Genomic DNA, 27,767 nt, shown 5'->3' on the forward strand with positions numbered 1-27,767 from the left:
AACGGGCTTCTTTCAAAGGTGACCAATCTCCCATTTCTACGATTGCAGAGTGTTAGTGCAAATGTTTTCTAGAGGACCCGCTGCAATCGCTGTTGATTATTATGATGTCAGATACCGTACGACATGATGTCAGATACCGTACAACCTGAACTACATTTACCAAATAAAAAACATATGCTTCAATCCAGAATCGAATCATCGACCTCCTGCATACTAACCCAAAAGTCTATACACAGCACCAACTGTACAGCACAACTAATATGTGATGACAGAGCCGGCCATGGTGGCCGTGCGGTTCTAGGCGCTTCAGTCTGCAACCACGTGACCGCTACGGTCGCAGTTTCGAATCCTGCTTCGGGCATGGATGTGTGTGATGTCCTTAGGTTAGTTAGGTTTAAGTAGTTCTAAGTTATAGGGGACTGATGACCTGAGATGTTAAGTCCCATAGTGCCCAGAGCCATTTTGCTGACAGAGGTAGTTACCATACATGCAGTTACAATGTTGCCAGATTGCCACTCTTTAATGTCCTTTTTCTGCCGGATGTACTCACCGGATGAAATTTTGTGAGAGACATTTTTTTTTATCGCTGGCATGTGAAGAGCCGTGCTGCGAAGGCCAAGTGCACGAATTTCGCTTCACCCTGTGGCACTGGTTTTCACCTTCTCTCTCTCTCTCTCTCTCTCTCTCTCTCTCTCTCTCTCTCTCTTACTTTTTTACTGAGCTGGTGTTTATTCTCTTCACAACCTTATACATTTCACAACAACAATTTTCTAAGAATAGCACCACTTGAGAAACAACAACATCAGATTGTTACAGAAATTACATGGCCAGGACAACTAATTTATATACAGTACAAATAGCAGTAGTTCCATCATACCTAACATGGTTGATTTTGCCTGCTGTTCCAAGTCCTGTATATATTCATACTTAGGATGCAAAATCCTGCCTCAACATGTGAATTTATGTAATAAATTCTATTTTGTAGTGAAATATATCTGATGTCATAGTTTATCAGAGGTAGTTCAAAACAGTTTTATTTTCTACTTATAAATAGTGAAAAAGTTACTAATTTTTAGTTACTGGTATCGGGCACCATCTGGTGAAGTTCTATTTGGAAAAAGAATGTGTGTTAAAAAAAAATAAAAAAATTAAAAAAAAAACAAATTAGGGCTATACCTACACATGAACGCAATGCCTATCAGTGTACTTGTCAAATACAATCTGGTGTCACGTATAGAGGGTGGTCATATGGTCTCTTTTTCTTTAAGGTTCACAGCAGGTATGGCAACATACTGTCATGGGACCTAGCATCTTAGAACAAAGAAACGCTTATGTTTGTCTGCTATCCACTATTAGTATTCTGTGAAGTTTTTTACATGTATTATCTTGTTTACGAAGATGCCAACCTCAGAAAGCAATTGAGTGGTAGCCATTATCAAATGATTTGTGCACACAACCTTGTTTTTCATTGTGTGTAGCATGCTATTTTCTTTTCTATTTTGAAATGTGTGAATGAACTGGTCCTGGTCTGTGATGGGGTCAGCCTATGACTCATACAATATCAGAGTGGATTGGTAATCCCTATGAGCACGTATCAGTTCTGTTTTTGCAGAAACACAAGAGGTACAGGCTGGCTGACATGTGAGGAGGCATTAGGACTTGTTCCCCTGCACCACTCCTCTCCTCTAGGCACGTTTGTTTAGTGTCACAACCACCTGATACGTTGTAAAGTCCGGATTATAACGACCATGCTGAGAGTTTTTCTGTCAAGTGTGAATAGCTATTTAAAGTTTTATTTCTACTTCAATTACCTTTTAGTTCTATCTGCAGCATTGTCAAGTAGGGGGCACACTGTCCAGAAAAGGACTCTAAAATATGCTAATCAAGGCTTATAAGCCGCAGTTTTGAAATCAGTGTTCTGCAGATTTTGTAATTAATGAAATAGGTGGGACTAGAAATATGATGTTGAGAAATTCCTTAAGACAGAGAAGCACACAGCAAAAAAATGCTGCCTCTTCTCAAAAGAAACAATAATTTGCTAAAAATCTAACTGGAACCAAAAGAAGAAAACAAGGAAGGACTGTTTCAGTGGGGAAGAAAACTGTTAAAAGTTCTTGCAGACACAACTATTACTCTCAAAAAATGATAGAGAATAAAAATGATTTGCTCCCTTTTATTATTATTGTTGTTATTTTATCGCCAATCAATTTTTTCCTATCAATTTTGTCTTCAGAAATATAACATCGCAAACTTTTAAAATTATACTTCCAATCATTTAACTAAGATGCTTATTTCACCAAAAATATATGCTAATTTTGTCAGAAATGTATTCTAGTTTTACCAAAAATATGTGCTACATTTTCTGGCCCCTATATAATTATGTACAGGATTCTACCTGCTGGACTATAAGAAGCACTTTTTTCTTCAAAAAATTGCCTCCAAAATTCAGGAGTGTATAAAAATGTCCAGTGTTTGATTTAAAATTCCCGCCAATCTTATAAAGGGCCATATATGTTGGGAGAACACATCTCTATCTGGCAACAATGGATTCAACTGGCAGCAGCAGTGCACCAGTGCGTCGAACGTGAGTTGCAGTGATTCACAAGCTTGCTAACACTTTCTCCTCCCACCCCACCATCACCAACCCAGAACACTATCTATCCGATGACTCACCACTGAAAATTATGATGCCAGTGGACTTAAGTTGAAAGCGATTTGTGGGGCCACAATCAGAAGATGACATATTGAAAACAATGCTAAAACCTCCCAAATTCCGCCAGATGTTGTTGTTCATGTACATGACAAGTGCTGGATGGACAAGGCTGGTGTGAAATTATGGATTATCAGAGAGTGGGAGAGAAGGAAAGGTGCTTTATAGAGAAGAGTTCTCTTCTTGGGCTGGATCAGTTTAGTAGTAATATGAAAAATTCTGTGAAAGAGAAATTGAGACAAGGAAATACAGAGCTTGCTGTTATTCTGCGAAGAGTAACTTCACAATTGCAACCTCTTCATGTCTCGATAAATAAATGATTTAAAGTGTATGTGAGAGATGAATGGAACAAATGGATGGCAAATGGAACCCAACATGAATTCATACTGAAGGGAGCTTTAAAACCACCTACAATCAAACAAGTATGTCAGCGGATAAAACTGTTGTGGTCTAGAGTGATAGAAGAAATTATTGTGAAATCTTTCAAGAAGTGCGGCATAGGTACCGTTCTTGATGGCAGTGAAGACGACAAAAATGATGATGGGGAGGAAGAGGAAGAAGAAAAAGGTTCAGATGGTGACTTTCTGGGATTTTAAGGGTCAATTTGGTTTTATAAACTTAGAAGTTTTTTTTTTTTAGTCTGGCTTTGCAGTCTCATAATAATAATAATAAAATGTTGTTTTTTAAAAAAACTGCTTAAAAACTAAGTTGCAACTTATAGTCCATAAAACACAGCAGCAGCTATTAACCTTATGCTCAATCAAATATCATGGAAGATATTTAATAAGAACATGATTTGTTCATTAAATCTCATCTGGATTGATCAGGAATATGACTGGGAATTCTTTTGTTCTGCAAGCATGTTTCCAAGGAGATCAACACAACCGACTATACTGAGAGGCTATTTGATTGATTAGTTGGTCTCACCAAGTGAAATGTCACATTGTTTACAGGATATGAAATTATTCAGAAACATAATAATATTATGTGAAAAATGCTCCAGCACAAGAAGTTTAAGTTTGAAAAATGCTGTTACGTGTAAAATCCAATACAGTGTCTTAAAACTAGAGAAATATACTCCACTAAATAAGAATGCACAGTAATATTTAATTTCAATGCCAATGAAAAGTGAATGGTACCATCCACATCATTACAATTCGTTGAAGGAAAGTGTAGAACAGTACAAGAAGATTTTTGCATATACCAAATACTGAAGGAGTACACTGGGACACTGGAATTTATTACCAAATGAAATGTTCTATAAAGTATATAATTTTGTTCTAAATACTGTATTAACTTGTCACATTCTTATCAAATGCAACAATTCAATATATACTGGTAATAGAGTTTTAAATAATGACAAGTATCCACGGAATTTATGAGCAATCTAAACTGACAAGAAACCTGGGGAAAAAAGAGAGTTGTGTTTATCCCATGAGAAATTGTTAAATCCCATAAACTAGTTCTACAACAGAAAGAAAATACTGTGCACTTACCCCCACACCATCCATTTACACATAATGAAAATGAAATAATAGAAGGAATAGTATGAATGTTAAGAGAGACCGGTTTCAGTATGTAGTGGGCTTTTAAATTTTTGTCAGTTTTTCAATATCTATGCTATTCTTTTCTTACACCTTCCAACATTAGTCTTTTTCTTAAATTTGGAGCACCATTAAATAAAATACATCAGTAAACAAACTGCAACAATTCACTGGCTATTTAGTTATTACAGCAATACATACATTATTTTGCTGTTTCAGGTGTGTGTTTTGTAATGACAAATAGAAACATAAAAGCTTGTGCCACACATTATACACATCACAATATAATCAGCAGTAAATTTTAGGCAGTTTGTGAAATACAAACTATTGCATCAAACAAGTTAGGTAAAATAACCTAACCAATGTATAATTGACACTTTTGTACACAAATCTTAGTTAGGCAAGATACTCCTTCACAATGGTGCAGTTGCACTTTCCTCTTATGCAGTGGGGTGGAGTTGGGATACAACCTACAGTCGAAAGAGTAAAATGAATTTATTATGTAATTAACTTTTGAATCCAAGGTGTAGGAACACATCATGCAGTACATTAAACAAGATGACTTACTTCTATGATAGCTGGCCACACAGCATGAGAAAAGAATGTAATTATTCTCTCACAGTGTGTACCATAAGATTTGGAAACAAACGTATTTAGCAGCTAATGATAAAAAAAGGTTTTAATGCATTATACATTGGTTTACCATACATAAAATACAGCATGCAAAAGGATTTTGAGAGTTAACATTATGAGAATTTATTTGCCTTACATCTTACTGATTCTACTTATATTTAAGAGGAACTAATTAGGTATAAGAAATTTAGTTTTTTCAAGAATTGCGGGGAAAGTCAAGCTTTATTACAACACCATGAAAAACAATTCTTCTACTTACCTGAAAAATCATTCCTTTCAAAAATTTACTACAATGATTGCACGATGATGGTCGATCAAATGAGTGCATTAGAAATTTATGGTCTGTGCTTTTGCAAACGCTTGGCTCAATATTATCCCTGAAACAAGCCAGATGCAAAGAACTGCTGTGAAGATAAGGAATATGGTGGATCATCATATTTTCAATAAAAAGTACAGCAAAAAACCAATGAAAATAATATCTGTCATGGTCTGTTACTTGTAGGAATTTTCTGTTCAGACAAAACTTGGTCAGAAGGTTATATTAACAACTGTCTGCCCATATGCAACTGAATAACACAAATTTTGTCTTTCCTTAATTTATTGAGGTATCTTTAGTGGCCTGAAACACACTTAAATTCTGGTTTAAATAGAGATTTTACTTAAATTATTGTTTTAAAGATGTTATATTGAGAGTATTTGCTTCCCAATACTCTCAAGCTGATTTGGGTGTTAGTTTTGACAAGTGGTCCACTAATTTCAGTCAGGATATGAATACAGTAAAAGAATTTAAAACATTTATCTGGAACCTATAAAAAGCCGGTGAACAACGAATCACACTCAGAGTCCCACGTACAGTCCACATGATTACACGACCATTAACTATATTTGAAACACACAATAATCCACCATCAAAACAAACAGTACTCGCTGGAGTATGCAGGCAATATAGTAACTAAGGACAAGTGACACAGAACAACCCTCAGTTAAGAAAGATATGATTTGGCATGCAACAGGTTATTAGCTGGGCCCCATGGGAGTATCTGTTGGGAAGATGTGGTCTTATGTGCACTACTGATATCTATTAACTTTGTAGTTTGTCTGATGAAGATTTCAGATTTTAAACCAAGAGCACTTTTGCCGCTGTACTTGAAAGCACAGCTGTGGCAACTGTACTTGCAGTCCGCCCTGGTACCTGCGTAGTCAGCACGACGGAATGTAATGCCAAGGGGCCCAGGTTAGACTCCTGGCTGGGTCGGAGATTGTTTCCGCTCAAGGACTTGGTGTTGTGTTGTCCTAATCATCATCATCATCTCATTCTCATCGACATGCAAGTAGCCAAAGTGGCATCAACTCAAAAGACTTGCACCAGGCGAACGATCTACCCGACGGGAGGCCCTAGCCACTCGACATTTCATTTCAACTGTACTTCTAAGCACAGATGTTGCAGCTAGCACTACATTCCTGGGAAGTGTCCACACACAGACCTTCTTTGCTGGTATCCTAACAACTGCATCTGATGACATTAATGATAGTTGTTGTATTGCCACCCATCCAGCCACGCATCCACCCACCCACCCATTCACACATTGTGCTTTCGGGGGACACATTAAAATGGAGAATCTTCTGAGATATGGAACACATCAAGATATACATAAAGAAAAGGAAGCGACTCTTAGAAACTTATTATGTACACTGTACTAACAATAAATGTAATGTAGTAAATTAACAGGAAAGCCACAACTTTGGGAGAAAAAAAGAGTTTACTATTTCCTGAGTCGAGTTAAATAGCTGATGTTGATCTCCTAATGATAGGTTAATATTTACTTATATAAAATTGCTACCTCTGTATGCAACAATTGAGGTTTATTTACAATACTTGCTAGTTATTCAATCTATACAAGGAGAAATCAGTAAAGATAACCAAGGAGAAATCTGGAAATTGAATTAAAGATATAAAACCTTTCATTTTCCAGTAACTGTAACTCTGGCAGGGATGGGAAAAGATCTGGAAGATATCTGAATGTAATAGATAGTTTCCTGAAAACAAGTTATGAGATGAATATCAACAACTGTAAAACAAAGGTGAAGTAGTGTTGTTGAATTAAATCAGATGATGCTGACGGAATTAGATAAGGTAAAGGTGTTGCTGTTTGGACAGTAAAATATTTTATTATGTCAGGTGCAAAGAGGATGTAAAATGCACAATGACAACAGTAAGGAAAGCTTTTCTGAAAGAGAAAATTAATTTAACATTACTTAAGTGTCAGGAAGTCTTTTCTGAAAGTACTTGTCTGGAGTGTAGTCTTATTTGGATGTGAAAAAAGGATTTTTATATATATAACACAGGTAGGAAAAGTACTGAAATTTTTAAAATGTGGGGCTTCAGAAGAACAGTGAATATAAGATGGGTAAACAGGATAAACAATGAGGAGGTACTGAATCAAGTCAGTGACAAAAGGCTTTTATGACACAACTTCACTAAAAGAATGGGTGACTTGACAGGAACATGCCGAGGCATCAAGGAACAACTGATTTCGTATTGGAGGGAGGTGTGGGGACAGAAAAAATTGTAGAGGAAGGCCAAGCCTCGACTGTAGTAAGAAGGTTCAAATGGATGAAGGCTGCTGTAGTCAGAGAGGAAGCGACTTGTGCAGGGAACACTAGTATGGAGAGGTGCCCCAAACCAGTCTTCAGACTGATGACCACCACCACCACCACCACCACCACCACCACCACAACAACAACAACAACAACAAGAAAAACAAAACGAAATACTTGTCAAGCAGCTTTATTATGGAAGTTGCCACTCACCACATAGCTAGCAGAAATTTTCAACCCTTGAACCTAGATAATCAGAAAGTTTGAAGAAGGAATGGATAATGACTAATGAGGAATGTTTTTAACTTATTTTTTTTATTTTCTTTTGAACTGATGGGGATTCTCAATTTCTTGCTTTATGTTGGCTGGCAGCTAGTTGAATAGCTTTGCACTAGAGTACATAACATTTTTTAATGAATTATGTCTAGATCATTTCACACATTACTAATTTTGGTTCACTGACTTTCAACAGATCATTTTGATGGTAAACATATGAGGAGCCAGGAAGGAAGTCAATCCATAAGAGACTTCATCACAATTTCCTTCTTCCTTACATGCCACTTTAATGTGGCTAAACTATAGGCATTTAAAGCACCAGATTGGGTCAACACATAAAATATCACTTTGAAGCACATGAACTAAATCTTAATGTGCTCAGGGGCCACTGGTGTACATATTACAAACCAAAATTAAATCAGTTGTTTTAATTCTCTTCTCACTTTCACTTCAACAATTAGCTCTCATTACTCTTCTAGCTTTTCAACAGCGTTCATTTGCATTATGTTTTCGCATGATACTTTACTAGAATTTAGGGTAATGTGCATCTCTATCATAATCAGATTTCTACAAACAGCTTAACTAAGCTTGTTGGGAAGTTGTGCTTTCTGTTAAATTCGGCAATTTGATAACCTCTCAGCAGATTTCCCTGTAATAACTGTACCTCCAAGAGACCTCTGGATGTAGAAATGTGAAAGCTCTCTGCATGATCAAACTTCTCTTCAAACTATTTTAAACACATTGTGGAAAGGTGTCAGTAAAGAACATTTTATTCTTGGCTTTCCATAAGGGCTAGTTGTCCATGAGATTTTATAGGTTAAATGTTGACACAACCCATAGTTATGGAAATGGAAGCTGACTCAGAAAGAACCAAAGAAGTCTCAACTAGTTTAATGCAGCTGGTTTGTGGAAAGTGCACAAGACGTCAAACACTAATGATTGCTTTGCTGTAACAGCCACACACCTGCTTGGCATGTAGCTTACATCAAGAATATGATTGGTTGCCTCACAGAGGTGTCAGCCAGTTTGCTATCCTCGTGTTTAAGCCAAGATCACTGCATTTCATAATGCACAACGTTCCGCCGTAGTGCCCAACAATGGTTGTAGATATTGTAAAAACCCAGATTTATAAAGAATATGCAGTTACCTCCATCTTTCACAATATGCTTATTTCCATTATCAGCAGGCAAGAAATGGAGGAACAGATGAGAAATATGTGGCAAACCTAATCTTGGTTTACTAGTCTTGGTAGGCTGGAACCTAACATCTGAAACACACATTCCTATCACCATCTTTTAGACACAGTTTCAGAAAGCAATTTCTCGCCTAACAATTCTGCATTACTATAATCCATTAGACATACAACAAAGATGCAGTGTTCAATGGTAACAGATATGCTGCATGGTGAAGGTCATATGTAGTACTGAAGGTCTTTTTCTGCATTATTCAATCATTCACATTACTGGCAAATCTGTGCATTCTGCGTCTACAAGTGATGTATTGTAAACCCTATTTTTGTTGGCCCAAGTCCTCCTTCAAGGATAATTTAAAGCTTTCATCTGTCAAAATTCAGCATGTGGAATGCTTCCATGCTTTCAGGGCTGACAAGTAAGCAATGAAGAGTAAAAATAATATCACAGACATTGATAAATATTGTTGTGGTTGGCAGGAGAGCCAACACCGTGTTACTACAGGAGGCCGAAAGGCACGCGATTTAGCTCACGCAGGCTGGCGTGAGGTCTGGAACAGGACAAGGAAATTATAAATTACAAACAATGGACATAGCTGGTGGAATACTTAACTTTAATCCATTAATGAGGAATGTCGCTCTTGACGGTACATGATTTACAATATCAATAGTAACTGATAATGGCGCCTTGCTAGGTCGTAGCAAATAACGTAGCTGAAGGTTATGCTAAACTATCGTCTCGGCAAATGAGAGCATATTTTGTCAGTGAACCATCGCTAGCAAAGTCGGTTGTACAACTGGGGTGAGTGCTAGGAAGTCTCTCTAGACCTGCCGTGTGGCGGCGCTCGGTCTGCAATCACTGATAGTCGCGACACGCGGGTCCGACGTATACTACCGGACCGAGGCCGATTTAAAGGCTACCACCTAGCAAGTGTGGTGTCTGGTGGTGTCACCACAAATATACTCCTCAGTTCAAAGTTGTCCTTACTTTAAACTGACCAGTTCCACATCAAAATGAACTATTCTGTGCATGGACAATGAAGCACAAGCAAATTACTAGTTAAAAAATATTCATTAAGTGTAGAGCCAGACTAAACATAATATATGTGAAGAAAAATGTGTCATGGAAAGTAATGAGGAAGAAGAGTTGAAAAATATTCATGAAACAAGAAAAGAAGGAAAATAGGGATTTGAAACAATTAATGGAAAAGAGTGCTGAACACCGAGTTACTGAAGTCAACAGAGGAGGCAGAGGGAAGATAACATGAGAACAGAAATATGGAGATAATGCTGAAACATAACAATGTACAGGGTGTACATAAAGCCTGGGAACACTTTGAATTATTGCACAAGAACCAAATATTGTACAGATATCATACATACGTCATTTTGAAAGGAATCCCTGAAAGTTGTTTTTTTTTTTAATTTTTTTTTTTTGCATGTATACTGCCAAAGCGTAGTTTGGTAATTTGATTTGCCAATAGTCAGCGTTAGTTGCAAACATGGAGCTGCCGCATCGATGGATCAGCCGTGCTACAGAATGGGAAAGCTGTTTCATGAAATGGCCTCCTCAATCACCAGATCTCACTCCGTGTGACTTTTTCTGAGGGAACACATTAAAGATTTGGTGTATGAACCACCTCCGCCACGTGATATAGTAGAGCTCCGAGAGAGAATATGGGAAGCAACTGCCACAGTCAACAATGCCATGCTGGAACGGGTATGGCAAGAATTCGATTCCTGTATTGAAGTCTGCCAGATCACTCATGGTTTGCATAAAAAATAAATAAATAAATAAATAAAAACTTTTTATAGTTTTTCTTCAAAATGCAATATGTATGACATCTGTACAATGTTTAGTTCTTGTGTAATAAATAACTGAAAGAGTGCCTGGACTTCATGAACACCCTGTATATGGGAGGATGTTTAAAAAGCAAACAAGCCACAAGTGTTAACATGGCACAGTGGCTTTTAAAAAGCATGGAAGAGCAGCTGGCAGGCTGTGGGTTGGGGAGTTTACTACTTACACAATTAAAGGTGTGAAGTAAGTGTGCGGGGAACTGAGGTCATGCTCTAAACCATGCTTTGTAATAAAATGCTATGTGTCAAAGCTACAAACTAAAACAATTACATTCAACTTAGCACTCTCTTAATTGATGGAAATGGAAAGTTTTCTTTCTTTTTTAGGATACTACTGCTGTAGCTCTGGCATGTACACCACAGTTCAAATGTAAACACACAATTCAGGAAAGATCTCAAGGCAGGGTACAATGCTCAGGTCAAAATAGGTAACCATTTGTAAAGCAGCACAACGGGCCATCCACATTTTCCGTATAGAGCTGCAGCAAGTATAAAATAGCTTATCAAGGTTAGCGAGATAGAAATGTATAAAAATATGAGGACTATAGCCAGAAAATGAAAATACATTTCCACTGCTGATATATCACAAAATGAATATGCTATAAATGGCCATTTAACTGCTTCATGAGTAAATAACCATAAGTCTGAGATGTTTGATATAATATGCAGAAATATTCAAGTTATGGTTAGGGTAACAAAATGTTTCTATACAAATTTTTAAATATAGATTTTGTACTTACAACGCTTCCTCAATTGCTTTTATGCACTTCCTTTTAGCATCATCTGTGCGAGCGTACATAGTAAAGGCAGTATGTTCACCTTTTTTAACAAGAAACCACTGGTAATTCCACCTTGAATCTTTCCGTAGGATAGCACGGTTAATAGTGTTTTCAACTTTGTACTCACTTAAGTAAAGGTACTCCCTAAAAGCATAAAGGTCACCCTGAAACCAAGAAAATACTCTATCTAGAACATGTATCTTCAAACACTGAACTGAAAGACTGAATTACTTCCTGAGGAACTAACATACTACTTGGACTAATCCTGAGAGGTTTTAATATGTCTTCAAAGCTAATCATTCCAAGATATTAAACTCATATTATACTACAGTAAATTATACTAAGAAACACAAGAAATTTTGAGCAGTGTAACTAGAACTAGAATATGTTAAATAAATAATGACTGAATCTTGATCATGAAATATGCATTATGCTTTTAAAGTTTGGCTACATGGGAATAGAATTGTTGACTATATATACAATGAATATAAAAGGCAAACTGTAAACAAAGTCAACTAATAAAACTTCTCAACACTTTAGTTTTACATGGGCACGTATGAAGTAAGTGTGGCATGAAGTTATCTCTGCATGTCAAAGAATAAGATGATACAACTCAACAGACTGTTTTCAAGGAGATGAATACTAAGAGGAAAAGAATGAGGTTAGAATGGAATACAGAGGGACCAAACTCTGGATGAAAATGACACTACCCCAAGATCATAAGCTGGAGAGAATAAGTAGATGTACATAAATATTTCAGGCATCTCACTCCTCATTTCAACATGTAAGTCATTTAATTAAACACACTGAGATATGTACATTTTTAACTTCTTGTGGCATAATGAATAATCCATCGAATTTCACATTCACAGTTGCACAAATCCTACTGCTCCAACTGATAATTCGTTAAAACATTAAAATCTTCATGTCACTGTAGTTCATCGAATGACCCACATCTATACAATGTTCTGCCACAGATAACTTCCCTGGCTGTAGTAAGCACATGTATCTTCCGTGTTGTACACATCTCTCACAAACAGAATCTATTGTCTGATATATAAATGACTTATCACAATTTCCACATTGAATCTGATACAAACCCGCCTTACGAAGAGATAAATCATTCTTCACAGAACCGAGTAAGGCTGCAATCCTTGCAGGAGGCTGGGAGATTGTACCAGCGCAATGTAGCTGTACATGTGGTTTAAGCTATCAGTGGTCTTCCTAAGCCAGTGTCAACACCACACCCAATCACCTGTCCTGTCCTCCTCTCATTAAACACATGTCTCTATCCAAATGTTTGTATGCAGGGCATCCCTACTAAGCATCATCAGGTGCATTTTCTCTGGTTGTTTAGCAAATATTTGTAATTTCATTTTTGCAATATGTACACGACTCGGTGCCCCACTGCAGACTCCTAACTGAGGTACAAGCATATGGGATTGGTTCCCAAATATGTGAGTGGCTCGAAGACTTCTTAAGTAATAGAACCCAGTACGTTGTCCTCGATGGTGAGTGTTCATTGGAGGTGAGAGTATCATCTGGAGTGCCCCAGGGAAGTGTGGTAGGTCCGCTATTGTTTTCTATCTACATAAATGATGTTTGGGATTGGGTGGATAGCAATGTGCGGCTGTTTGCTGATGATGCTGTGGTGTACAGGAAGGTGTCATCATTGAGTGATTGTAGGAGGATACAAGATGACTTGTACAGGATTTGTGATTGGTGTAAAGAATGGCAGCTGACTCTAAATATAGATAAATGTAAATTAATGCAGATGAATAGGAAAAAGAATCCCGTAATGTTTGAATACTCCATTAGTAGTGTAGCACTTGACAAATTCACGTAGATTAAATATTTGGGCGTAACATTGCAGAGTGATATGAAGTGGGACAAGCATGTAATGGCAGTTGTGGGGAAGGTGGACAGTCGTCTTCGGTTAATTGGTAGAATTTTGGGAAGATGTGGTTCATCTGTAAAGGAGACCACTTATAAAACACTAATACGACCTATTCTTGAGTACTACTTGAGCGTTTGGGATCCCTATCAGGTTGGACTGAGGGAGGACATAGAAGCAATTCAGAGGCGGGCTGCTAGATTTGTTAGTGGTAGGTTTGATCATCACATGTGTCTTAAGGAAATGCTTCAGGAACTCGGGTTGGAGTCTCTAGAAGGAAGGAGGCATTCTTTTCGTGAATCGCTACTGAGGAAATTTAGAGAACCAGCATTTGAGGCTGACTGCAGTACAACTTATATTTCGCGGAAAGACCACAAAGATCTGATAAGAGAGCTTAGGGCTAGTACAGAGGCATATAGGCAGTCATTTTTCCCTCGTTCTGTTTGGGAGTGGAACAGGGAGAGCATATGCTAGTTGTGGTACGAGGTACCCTCCACCACGCACCGTATGGTGGATTGCGGAGTATGTATGTAGATGTAGATGTTATTCCTGTTAGTCGTTTATTTCCATTCTGGTAGTCTGAATCTATGGATTTTGTTTGTAATTATAACAATGTTGATCATTCGCAAACCCAATCGACCACATAACCAGACAGTGATTGGCATTCATCCATTCAGCATTTCTCTGCTCAGCTCGTATAGCCCCGTCCTGTTTGGTCTGTGTAAAGTTTATTCCTAAATGCAACAAGGATACTCCTGACAGAGACATCATGTATACTATGCATGCATTCAAAAATCAACTTATGATTCATTCAGAAATAAACTTAAAATGTGTTAAAAAATGTTCAAACACCAACAGGGATGCATTTCAAAATCGTATGAATAACCAATAGACCAACGTGTGCTGGATACTGGGTACTTTGTGAAACAAGTTTTTTTTCCTCAAGAATATGAATTTGGCGCCCCGTTTTCCCGGTAGGATCTAGCTGCTTGCTGAGACTGCTTGCACAGCCAACAGACACATTCCTGTAGCCAGAAGTGGGAGAACCTACTACTCAAATGCAACTCAACTGCGCATGTGCATTGGCCCGCTCGTAACTGCTAAAACAAATCAAATTTAAACAGTTGTGACTTCACACTCATCAGAGGCAATTTGTTGTTATAAAGCATTGCATAGTCTTCCTAAAGCCTTTGAGACATTTTGCTGTTGGCAGACGCTTGCATGAACACTGTGTGCTGTTGTTGTATATGGCGCATTTCCTTTGCAATTTAAGTTATTTTGGTTTTTTGCTCTCATTTATGTTTTATTGATGAAGTATTATTCTGCAGTAGCAGGATACAGTAATATCCTTTATTAGAGTATCGGTTTTTACCAGTCAAAATTACAAAAATTTAACAGAAAACTACAACAATGAAAAATTCCCAGAATTCTAAAAAATTCTTGGGCTTTTCCCAGTTTTCTCCCAGATGAAAAAGTTCATGGGTTTTTCCTGAATCTCCTGGTTGTTCGGGGTCATATACACCCTGTTTTAACATTCAAGCAATACGACTGAAGTTCTTATTAAAACTCACCCGTGTTGACTTAATTTGCTTGCACAGCAGTATTATTTTATCAAAGATGAAAACATATCTGAAACAAAAGAAGTTATGAATGATTTCAGTTTAAGCACATAAAGAAACCACATTGAATTTTAGTATGTCAAATAATGAGAATTGCAAGTGCAATCAGTGAAAAATTTCTATGTCTATGCATTTCTTAAAAATTAATTTATATTGGGAAATGAAGCTGCAACAATAAGGCTAAAATTTCTATGAAACACTTTTGCATTTATTTGTGACAATGTAAAAATACTGACATTATAATAGAATCCTTCTGTCCCAAAAATAGGCAGCAACCAAGTAAAACGGGGCATGCAGGAAGAATGTCTGCCAGATCATATATATGGTCAGAACATCCAGTAAATATAATCTTACCCTAAAAATTATGAAAAGAAGATATAAGAGAAAAACTTTTGAAAAAAAGCAGCAAATAAGCTTACCTGCATTTCACTTTCTGGTCATCATGAGCCTTAATTCGCATTTCCCCATCATACAACAAGCGACCATAATCTTTCAACGACTTATTTTCTGGCAAATTCAAGTCTGATATACTATCCTGTAAAAATTTGTAAAAATGTTGCTATACAACAAGATTGAGCCATTATAATAATTAATGTCACTGATCTACTAAAATTATATTAATGAAAAATAAACTTTAAGATAGTTACTGGGCAGGGAGGCCATGTGACCCTATACTGGCTGTCAGTGTGACAGTCAAATGAAACATGAGCAAAATGTGCAGTATCGGTCCATACGATTGCAGACTGAGTATCATGTCTGATGTGTGAAGTACTTCATCTCTATGGAAGTGCAAACAATGTGTTTTCTCATGGCACAACATCAACGGTACATCCTGGTGCTATTAGTATCTCGATTCAGGGAAAGTAGCTATCACAAGAGACAAATGATGTGGGTAACAATGACTTCAGGATAGGGGCCACTGTTGACTATTGTGGATTGGAACGGTGGAAAGACGGGCCAGTACAATACTGACAGATGAGCTCCAGGAATAGCATATTTTTGTAGGGTATAGAAGCTAGTTCCTCTGTTTGACACAGGGCACAGTAGTTAGCATTGGTTCTGTAGTTACTGCATCAGCTCTCTCTCTCTCTCTCTCTCTCTCTCTCTCTCTCTCTCTCTCTCTCTCTCTCTCTGTGTGTGTGTGTGTGTGTGTGTGTGTGTGTGTGTCTGTGTAAGTTTTCTTGGTTAAAGTTCTTATTGTCTTATAGACACACCAAATATTGGAACAAATTGAGCCATAGACAGTTGAATGCATTGTGTAAAACTTTTCTCATTAAATATGTGGGAGATATAGGAATGCAGAGTCTCACAGTAGTAACATCCAATAAAATGTTCTTGGGCTTCCAGTTTTGTCAAGTGGCCATGAGTGTTTGACTCCTCAACCATTGTCACGTGGGCACAAGATACTTTCAGTTCCACAGTGTGATAATACCAATATGTTTTCTAATCTACAGAATTTCCAGAGATATTCACAATGTGATGAGTATAACCAGTACAATATAGAATAGTCATCTGAATTTTCATCTTACTGTGCATATGAAAATTGTGTTATCATTTTCTATTAAATATTTGTTAACTGTTGTGAACTAATAATTAATAGAACAATACATATTAAATGAAAAACACATTTTATATGGGAGTGTTATTACAAGCAAACCTACCTGTATATCTTGGACGATATTCAAGGTATCACTGTCCCTTTTAACTTCATTTATATACTGAGCTACATCAACCATAGCTTCCTTTGCTCTTTCCAGTCCTCTGTAATCTTCATGATTCTGTTTATACATAAAAATGTTTCAGCATGAAAAAAATCAAAAGTGAATTTTCAGTACTAAAGGAAAGAAACATAACAAATAATCTATGTAATATTCCAAAAATGGCTTACAATTTGTGTTTCACTTATAAGTTTCTCCAGAAGTAAGGGATATTTCAAGATACGCTGCATTGGCACAGACAGTATATCTCGTAGTTTAAACTTCCCTTTGTTTGCTTCTTGCTCACATTTCTATAAAACCAGAAAAAACATTAAAGAAATTTCAGTCATTGCACACCTTAAAGTACATACAAGCTAAGATACTAGGTATTAAGGACAACAAGTAATAGATTAGCTATTACCATCCTGCCAGTCTGTAAACTAAGCTATGCAACCAAGCAGCATTTGCATTTAATCAGTTGACAACTGTGGGCCTACTCAGTCCAGTGGCCTGTGGGCACTCAAATATGAAGGAAGGCAAAATTGTGCTTCACAGAAGACAGATCACGGGTGTCTGGGATTCTCTGTCTGATCTCAGAGAGGTGCACAGCTGAAGATATGAAAATGATATTCGTCTAATGAGATACTTTTCTTTGTCCCTTCATTACAAAGAGGTTTATGCAAGTTTGGTTCCAGTAGTATGGGTGTCACAGTGTACACAGGTCTTGCTAATTGTATGGAATCAGGCACATTTACACATTAACAATTTTCATCTATGGTGTCCATTGAGACATCAACAATTTGCTTCCAGTCTAACAATTTTCTAGCAAACCAAGTGTACCCTCTAAACACAGCTTTTTCGCTTTAGTATCATATACAAATTCCCACAATCTGTCATAATTAAACTTGAAAATTCTGGATCAGTATTAACCCATTACTGGCCATTGTCCCTTTTTTGGGACATGTATATTTTACTTATTTCTACGTAAGCAATGGAGCTTTTAGCCTTTATTGTTGCACCTGTTGGTTCAACTAACAGCTATAATGCCTGTAAATGTAAAATAAATAACTTTTTTCTAAATACTTCATGTCAGAAAGATTATAAACATGCTGATTTTTTGTTCTCGCAGTTGGCAGCACTGTATGTCTGCTGGTAGTTCCTAGACGACAATGAGCTGTGATTTAGTTGTCTGGGCGTGTTTGTCATGAACATATGGATGTCCGTTTAAGATTACGTATACTTCAGATTTTTTTCAAGTAAGTGCAATATCGATATATTTTACGCGTCCCGATGATGGGACAATGGCATGTTACACTATCGTTTATTGTTGTGCCCATATGGGTCGCGTAGAGCTAATGGACAAGCAGATATCACTTTATGGGACGAGGATAAGGTCAAAGAAATGGTGGTGGCCTTTATTCACACAGATGATAGATACCTGCGTAGTAAGCACATGGCGTGCATACCAAATTACTAACTCTAATGAGAAGCTCTCACTTTTGGATGTCCGATGGAGAATAGTGACGTTTTACCTATCAAAGAAAACAGGATCAGTACCAAAACACAGAGGACCACATGGATGCAAATTGATAGCAGGGCGGGTGAGCACAGATGTACGACTAGATCTTGGAAATCATTTCATTGTGCCAAGTCAAACACAGAAGAGGTGTGCTTACTGCAAGAAAAAAACAACAAAAATTTGTGATAGGTGCAATGTTGGTGTACACGACAAGTGTTTTGCTTACTGAATAGACATTCAATAATATTAAAACATTCTTTATTTATTGTTTGTGTTGTTTCTTACAATATTATGCCTGAAGAATAAGGTTGTGAATTTGGATAGCGCATTTGGCCAATGTCCCAAAAATGGGACGGTCTATAGTTTTTATTCTAATAAACTGAAAATCTTCAAAACAGCTTTTTATTCAATTAATCACTCAATGTAACATATTTATGTATAAAAGTTTGCAAAAAATGATCCGATAGAGTTTTGGCCAGTAATGGGTTAAAAGCATCCTGGCTAGCAACCAGATTCCTTTTATTTGGTTTGTAGCACTTGTGGAACAAAATGAAAACATTGCCTGAAAAGTTCTGTCTTTCTGTGCACAACAGAAAATTTAACAAGCCACTAAAGTGCATTCAGCCAAGACAAAACACTTGTCTTTTCATCATTTTATACATTTTACCACTACATACTATTAAATATCTTTAACACACCAGCTGTTCACACATTATGCTATTACAATTATAATTAACAGATAAAGTCTTAGCAGCTTTACCTCAATGATGTGATAGAAATTCACTGCATCCAGAATATTCTAAACTACACAGTTCTTTTATTTAACAAAGGTGGTGCAACCTACAACATACCTGACATTGAATCTGATCCCAACGTTCAGACACACTATGTATTTAACATGATAAATTTATAAAATTTAATGTGTCATGCTTAACCCTTCAGCAGAGGCACCTGTGTAAAAAGTGCACCAACCACAAATACAATTGTTTTGCATGATTCCATCGTTGTTTCACTATTCCAAGTCTATACCTATTCCTTCACTATTGTTTCAGTTAACACAGTGAAAAATTGTGGTGTCACATGTCCAAGTGAGCAGCAGTAATATAAAATAAACATTGAGTTAAGCGAGAAAAAGTTTACAATCTGTGCAAGAGTAATTAGTAATCGAATAAGTGATTGGCTGGCATCTGATGCAACTGTGCTGTTTAATACTTTGAATGGGTCATTATTGTGATGTAACTCCTGTCCATAAAGATATACTGAAAGTTTATTTCATTATTGATTAATTCAACAGTGTTTTAACTCATGTAAATTTATTTTACTGTTGTTTAATTAAACTAAGATAAAGTGTGAGTGTGCTTATACATGTTTACCCTGGTAATATAAAGACAGGTACTCTTTATATGTGTACAAGGTATGGCACATGCCTGCTCGTAAACAAGGGAACTATAGCATTATATACTTACCAATCATGCATTTTTGTGTTCTGCTGCAGATGTTTCACAGGGGTCATTCCATGCCAACAGATCTAATTTTGGAAACAGTTCCCATGCAACCATCACAGATTTTGATGAAATTTTGTGAAAAAGTTCACACACGTTCTCAATCACCTTTGGTAAAGTTTAACTTCCACAAACATATACATGGTGTGTCTAAAAAGTTTGGTGAATGGTGTCATATCTGAATGGCAACTTGGTGCAAGTGTGTGTGCATGCGCATGGGTCTTCAGAGACTTGAGGAGAATCGATACATGGCATGCACTACAGGTCACTGGCTGTGTAAATATACTGTGACCAGTTCGACGTAGTCAGTGTGAGAGGAAGTGTCACAGTGCAATGAAGCAACGTGTAAACATCAAGTTCTGCTACAAATTGGGGAAGACTGCAATGGAGACACATGGAATGTTGGTGCAGGTGTATGGAAGGGAAGTCATGAGCAGAAAATGTGTTTACTTCTGTGAAGGGCAGGAAACAACTGAGGATGAGTCACATTCAGGCATCAACAAGCAGAAGCCCAAAAAAGATCGAGAAAGTGTGACAATTGCTGGCACAAGATTGGTGACAAATGATTGATTGCGGAGGAATTGGGCATTAGCAAGGACACAGTGCACACCGTCGTCTGCGATGATTTGGTTAAGCGGAACATCTGCTCTCGATTTGTACTGCACAAGCTCACAGACAAGCAAAAAGCAAAACAGATGGAAACCGCTGGTGATTTCATTTCCATGTGCGGCCAGGATCCATTGCTTCTGAACACCATTATCACGGGAGATGAGACCTGATGCTACCAGTTCGATATGGAATCAAAACGGCAATTGATGTCATGGTGTTCACCGTCTTCTCCTCACAAAAAAAAAGGAAAGAAAGAAAGAAAGGAGAGAGAGAGAGAGAGAGAGAGAGAGAGAGAGAGAGAGAGAGAGAGAGAGCAGTCTGCAAAAATCCAAGGTGAAAACACTGTTGATCGCCTTCTTCGAAAACAGTGGCATCATCCACAAGGAATTTGTTCCTGCAGGTCAAACTAATAATGCTGCATTTTACCAGTCCATTCTGAACCAACTGCTACAGCATATCTGGCGGGTTCAGCCAGAGTTTCGCAGGACTGCAAAATGGATGCTGCTCCATGGTAATGCCCTGCACGCTGCGTGATCCGTCTGGCCAAGAAGATGGTAACTGTTCTTTAACACCCTCCGTAATCCTCTGATCTGACTCCTGCGGACTTCTTCCTCTTTCCTTACTTGGAGGCAGCCATGAAAGGTGACCATTGTGAGGATGTGAATGCCATCAAAGATTGTGTGACAGCCGTTCTGTGATTGATCCCACAGGAGGCCTTTGTTGATAGTTTCCAGAAGCTGTAAGAATGTTGTCAAAAGTGTGTTGTAGCTGGTGGTGACTATTTTGAAGGGCAATAAGAAACATTTGTTTGTATCTTTTTTTGTTTATTGTTTGATAGTATTCAGCGAGCTTTTTAGATGCACTACATAATACCTGCAGCACTATAATCGTTGTTTGACACCACAGTACAGTTTCCAACAGTGCACCACTGAGCTTTCGGAAACTTTGAGACATAATATTTACGGAAATATTTTTTGGAAAAAAAAAAAAATAAAACTATGCCCTCTTGAACAATTTTTTGTATTCTCTTAAGTGGAATAATAAAAAAGGCTTTCATGAGCAATTTGCATAGACAAGTCAGCCAAAAAATTGCATCTTAGAAACTGTGACATTTAGCTTTTCAGATCTTCTGAAGTAATTGTGGGATAAACCTGAAACTTTGCAAGTAATAACTTACCAACACAAGGTTTTACAATATAAGATTTGATTCTCCTATTGTTCCCCAATAGTTTACAAAATGAGAGGGAAGTTGACAATTTTTACAAAAGCTTTACAAGTGAGTATTTATAGCCCACTTTTAGAAAAAAGTATTTTCTGCAAACTCTTTTACACCATTTTCATTGAAAAATACCAAGTTCTAAACCACCTAAAACCAAATTTTGTTTTGGAATGCAAGCATACAAGGCCCTCAAAAACAATGACATGGTGGAGGTGCAATGAAAATACTATTCATCTGTCACTCAAGTATATTTTTTTATTGTGGTTAAAAATTGTTTAGCAGTGCATGGGAAGGTAATGTGGGCTTGAGAGAGGAAAAACTCGAAAAACTGCAAAAAATTAGTATTTTATTTTTTAAATATCTAAAGTGTGTAGCTCTACAAAATTCTTTTAATAAAAAATGAAAGGGCATAAATAATCTTATTTTTTGTGTCTCTAATAATCTAAGACATTCACATTTTAGAAATTTAATTTTTGGGGTTACATCCTGTCAAGTGTTTTAGCCAAACAATCTGCCCTATGTGCGGTATTCCATGATCAACACGTTCACAGACATTCCGTTTTGGCAACAGGGTATTTAATTCTCTATAACGAAGTGCACCTTGTGATTTTTATGCGAAATTGAGTCTGTTAAACAGCTATGGGTTTGAAAGTAAGTCTGTATTTCAACACTTTTACATAAATATAGTATCTCTAACTTTTTAACCGATTACTTTCACGCAGAATACATTTTATAGAAAATATCTATGTCAACACATACTTTAATGATTGGGCATATTTCTGTTTGTTTCATTCTTGTGAGGCCTTGTTCAAACGATCTGCATTTTGTTGTTGTTTTTGCTGCATTGGATGCGAGTTGTCTGGCTCAGGGTAGCTCTTATGCGATTCATAAGATCATGCAAGGTTTATAATCTGATCTATATTTGAAATAATACAAGTTTTGATTATTTTTTGCATAACTACATACATATATTTTTGTCATATTTTATTCTGGTTTTATAAAATATGCATAATTTCATTCAGTTGCAGTTTTGTTGCAATTTTAGCCAATGATGTTTTAAACATAATAATTTTGTGATTGAATAGGAATGGACACAGAAGGGGACACCTTGCCTTCCTGCTCAACCGGGCAAAGAGCTGGATCATCAATGTGTTATGTAATTTTCTATGCAAAACAAAACCAAGCTGTTTTGAAAATTTTTACTGACCTGTATGTGAACACGACTTACTAGTCCAACACTCTGAAGAAAAGCAGGACAATATTTCCAAGTTGGTCTCCACCATGAAGCTCTGCTGCTGACTCAATAAGACAGAAAAAAATGCTCTAGGTATCAGGACAGTTGAGACTGAAACAACAGATAAAGCTTGTGATCTGAAGAAGGAGGGGGTGGAGGAGAAGAAGAAGCAGCTTGTTCGTAACATAAAGCCATGTCAAAAAAAATTTCCATCTTGCAAGACTGTATAAAATGAGTATCTGGAGGCTCATCATTACATTCAGATAGGGACTTCACACCAAATGAATAGTTAAACACTAGCTTACCATCAATTGGCGTTTCATACCTGAAACGAACTGTACTAGAGCTAAGCACCAGTATGTGATGTGGAAAATTCAAAAGGTACAATGTTTGACTGGAAATCAAACTGCAAATGCTACAGGTGTCAATCAGCACACTGAACAAGCCAGTAAAAGTAAGCAATGTGGAAAAATAGTGCTGACTATGCACATATGTTGACTAAATGCAGGGCAAGATGCAGGAATTCAGTCATAAATAACAGAAACATACTTTAACTTTGGCACCTGTAAGCTGGACAACCAGAGAAACAGCAAACATTTTTAGTATCAGAAAGAATGATGGAATGTGCTCAAAAGCTTAAGGCACAGAAGGGCATTCTAGTATTTCCAGAAAATTGACAAAGAAAACAATTACCAGCAGAAGTCACAAGCGACAGTAAATTTTTTTGAAGATGATGAATTTAGTAGAGCATGCCCTGGAAAAAGTTAGACTTCCAGACACAAAGACATGCATGCATAAAGGACTGTTGCTCTGTAATTTGTGGGAAATGTATGATTGTTAAAGGAATCAAAGTGGCCGACAGTGAAGTTACAATAATGTTGTAAACTCGGATCAAAATGGTATGTAACAGCTGGATCAGCTGAAATGCATGCAGTTTGTGTTTCTATAGTTAAGCTGAATTTTAAGCTTACATGTTGCACAACAGATGTTAGTGAAATTATAAGGAGCTTCTCAGCAGGGCAGTCTGTAGTCTGGAATCTAAGGAAGGCATACCGCATCACTGTTAAAAGTGTCCAGTACCAGAAGCTGTCGCATCAGCAGTTGCCAGCTACTGCATACATCATGATCCACAGAACATTAAAATAACAGTCAAAGTCCCTTCTTGAACGAACTATCTCGATGGTATTGTTGTCATGGTTTTACACCTGTTGAACAGTTGGCATATTTAGAGTATTTATTTAAAGTGCTCGCTGAAGCTGACTTAAATTGGAACAAGAAAATGTTCTCCTTCTTCCAAGACAAACCTGAATACTTAGGACATGTTATAAACACAAAGTATATTCATCCTGCAAATTCGCACTTGTCTGCAATTAAAGACCTGTTCCATAACATTAAGGATCTCTAAGCTGTCATGGGGAAGCTTCTGTATTATATTAAATCCATTGTAAATGCTGTACAAATTGCTGCTCTGCTAAAGTGGTCATGCTGGAAAGGTATTCCCTTTATGGGGTCCCACGAATGTCAGGACACATTTCAGCAATTAAAGGAGGCATTATCGAGTCACTGTAATTTGATTCATTTTGATCCAGCTCAGCCTGTTGTGTTGGCTGTGGATGTGTCTTCTTACAGGACTGGAGCTGTGTTTTCTCACAGGCCCATTGATTTTGCCTAAAAATCTCTCAAGGAAGCGTAATGTAATTACAGTCCACTTGAAAAAGAGGTGCTCAACATTATCTACAATGTTACCCAAGTTCCAAGCATTTGTTCAGTCAAAAGTTATGTTTGATTATTGATCATTGGCCTTTAAGGGCTTTGTTCCTTCCATCCAAGCCTGCCCCACCACGGACAGTACACTGGGTTCTATTATTCTCTAATTATCAATACAAGTTTTGTAAGGACCTCACTGCATAACATTTAAATGCTGACTTGTTGTCTCAGTTACCAGCCAGTATCAACACAGCATTTGCTTGGTTCTAAGGTATCATGTTATCAAATTGACACTTAAGATTTTGAAAGTCTTCCAAATATTCCTTTTTTTTGTTGGGAAAATTGCTGGAGCAACTGCTTCTGATCCAGCTCTTTGTGTAGTTTTGCTATACACATGCTGTGGGTGACCGAATAGTTTGAAAGAAATTTTCCCACACAGCCGCATGTCACTACTTCTTACATTGTCACACTCTATCCACGGGGTGATGTGTTCTGTAGCAGCACAGAGAAAATGATGATGCATGGGTTGTTATTGCTCATTCTTTCCAGTGGGGAGTTGTGTCTTTGTTGTACCACGGTCACTTGGGCATAGTCTGCACAAGTGAATATTAATCAAATTGCGTGCATATGGAGTATCGTCTCAGTTGAGTCACTGGATTCGTGATTTCCTCTCAGAGAGGTGACAATTCGTAGTGACAGACAGAAAATCATCAAGTAAAACAGAAGTGATATCTGGTGTTCGGCAAGGTAGTGTCATAGGCCCTCTGCCATTCATGATTTACATAAATGATCAAGGTGATACTCTGCGCAGCCCCCTTATTGTTTGCAGATGATGCTGTAATGTACTGTCTAGTAAAATCATCAGACGATCAATTCCAATTACAAAATGGTCTAGAGAGTATTTCTGCATGGTGCGAAAAGTGGCAATTGGCACTAAACAAAGAAAAGTGCGAGCTCATCCACATGGGTACTAAAAGAAATCCGATAAATTTTGGGTATACGATAAATCGTACAAATCTAAGGACTGTCAATTCAACTAAATACCTAGGAATTACAATTACGAGCAACTTAAATTGGAAAGACCACATAGATAATGTTTTGGGGAAGGTAAAACAAAGACTGCTCTTTGTTGGCAGAACACTTAGAAGATGCGACAAACCCACTAAAGAGACAGCCTACATTACACTTGTCCGTCCTCTGCTGGAATATTGCTGCATGGTGTGGGATCTTTACCTGGTAGGATTGATGGAGGACATTTAAAAAGTGCAAAGAAGGGCAGCTCGTTTCGTGTTGTCGCGCAATAGGAGTGAGAGTGTCACTGATATGATACGTGAGTTGGGGTGGCAGTCACTGAAACAAAGCCGGTTTTCTTTGCGGCGAGATCTATTTACAAAATTTCAATCACCAACTTTCTCTTCTGAATACGAAAATATTTTGTTGACACCCACCTACGTAGGGAGAAATGATCGTCCTAATAAAATAAGAGAAATCAGAGCTCGAACGGAAAGACGTAGTATGAAAATGGTTCGATGAACCCTCTGCCAGGCACTTAAGTGTGAATTGCAGAGTAACCATGTAGATGTAGAAGCAACACATTAAACATCATTCTACTTGGCATGGCATGGATGCCCATAATCTGCAAACACTATCTTATTACAATATTTGTGTGGAGCATCAATCCACTCTGCTGCAAAGCTATTTCCCTCCGGATGGTGGCAACACGTACGTACACACTGATTCCACATATCTGTTCTGGTACACACAATGGTTTTAGTGACACTGAGAGCACGATGTCATCACACAAGATTGAGACGTTCGTCTTACACCCTTGAAGGTTCCTCTGGGCTGCACTGGCGTCATGAGAATCAGCTGTGGCGCTCTTATGTCAGTGGTTCTGCTGCAGACTTTCTGCCCACAGACACATCATGCTGCTGGGGTATGCCACAGACAGCTGTCATAATGTCCCTGGAGTTCTACCTGCTGTCCTCTTGAACTCAGCACATGTCTTCCCCCCCCCCCCCCCCCCCCCGGGTCATAAAGTGTCACATGACACAGCAATGCAAGACGATGGTACAGAGGTTTGGGAGCAGGGGGAATGTGGTATTGCCCGAAGTACCTCATGATGGAACCACAAGCTAAGGATAGTCACTGCCAGATGCAGCCATGAATGAGACACATCGACCAAGACACATTCCCAAGAGGTTCCATACGCCGCCGCTGCTGGAAGCCTACTTACTCCAGAATGCAGTGTCTCTTGCCTTGCTCTGTGATAGCTGACTTTCATAGCAGCTCTCCGTAGTTCTAATCCAGGCAGTGAGATAGTATTGTTAGTCAGAACTGTGTACCAGAGCTACAGTTGACTGAATGTGATATGTGAATTTCATTCTGTATTGTTCAAAGTTATAAACAGTTATTGAGTTCTGTAAAAGTACCATAAATATAAAGGGTGATTATAATTAATGTTAAACTTTCAAAATGCTGTAGGAATAACACCACTGTTCAGAATGATGTCAAATTGCAATGGAATATTACTGGAGAAGGGGGAAAACGTATGGCAGAATAAAAAAATAGTGTGAAAATTGATTAATAGATGGCACCGTATGTGTCACAATACGTAAATGAAAACACCTGTCATGCGCATGACCCACTGAAGTTGGTATAAACATGCCGAGTACACAGCTTTTCCTCCTTTCGCATCTGCAATGTTCGCCATGACTATCACAATGCAGGATTGCACTCTGCTTGTAAAGCTGTATTACAAGACTGATGACCACGCACACATCACTCCGCAGAAGTTCCAGACACTGAAGGGTTTGAAACAAGGTGTTGGTCCAATGACTGCCATGGGTCTGGAGAAAATGATTCAGAAATTTGAAAAGATGGGTTCTTTTGGTGTGCAACCTGGTAGAGGGAGGAAATGAATTGATTTGGTGTCAGTGGAAGCAGTGGCCACAGCAAAGCAGAAGAAGAGTGGTGGTGTGCAAATGTGTAGTGCACAGAGGATTGCAGGAACATTGGCCTTAAACGTGGCCACGCGCATAAAATAATATAAAACATCCTTCAATGCTATCTATTCAAAATTACCTATGTGAACTAGTTGCTTCCTGTTGACCTGCCAGCAAGAGAGACCTTTGCTTTAGAATTTCTTGCTCACATGGAAGTGGACAATGATTTGCTG

General features: G+C 37.8%; 1 protein-coding gene across 2 annotated transcripts in view; it reads right to left on the bottom strand.

Moving 5' to 3' along the window:
- The window catches only part of LOC126299174 (protein vav), a 177,581-nt gene that overhangs the window by 64,594 nt on the left and 85,220 nt on the right, over positions 1-27,767 (bottom strand). For both annotated transcript variants that reach the window (XM_049990940.1, XM_049990941.1), the window contains exons 7-12: positions 16,991-17,110; positions 16,764-16,880; positions 15,522-15,637; positions 15,055-15,112; positions 11,551-11,753; positions 5,147-5,264 (exon numbers count right to left, since the gene is read on the bottom strand). In XM_049990940.1, coding sequence (XP_049846897.1) covers positions 5,147-5,264; positions 11,551-11,753; positions 15,055-15,112; positions 15,522-15,637; positions 16,764-16,880; positions 16,991-17,110 — 732 coding nt within the window. The remainder of the gene's footprint in view (positions 1-5,146; positions 5,265-11,550; positions 11,754-15,054; positions 15,113-15,521; positions 15,638-16,763; positions 16,881-16,990; positions 17,111-27,767) is intronic.

Source organism: Schistocerca gregaria, chromosome X (genome assembly GCF_023897955.1).
Source record: "Schistocerca gregaria isolate iqSchGreg1 chromosome X, iqSchGreg1.2, whole genome shotgun sequence".
NCBI lineage: Eukaryota > Metazoa > Arthropoda > Insecta > Orthoptera > Acrididae > Schistocerca > Schistocerca gregaria.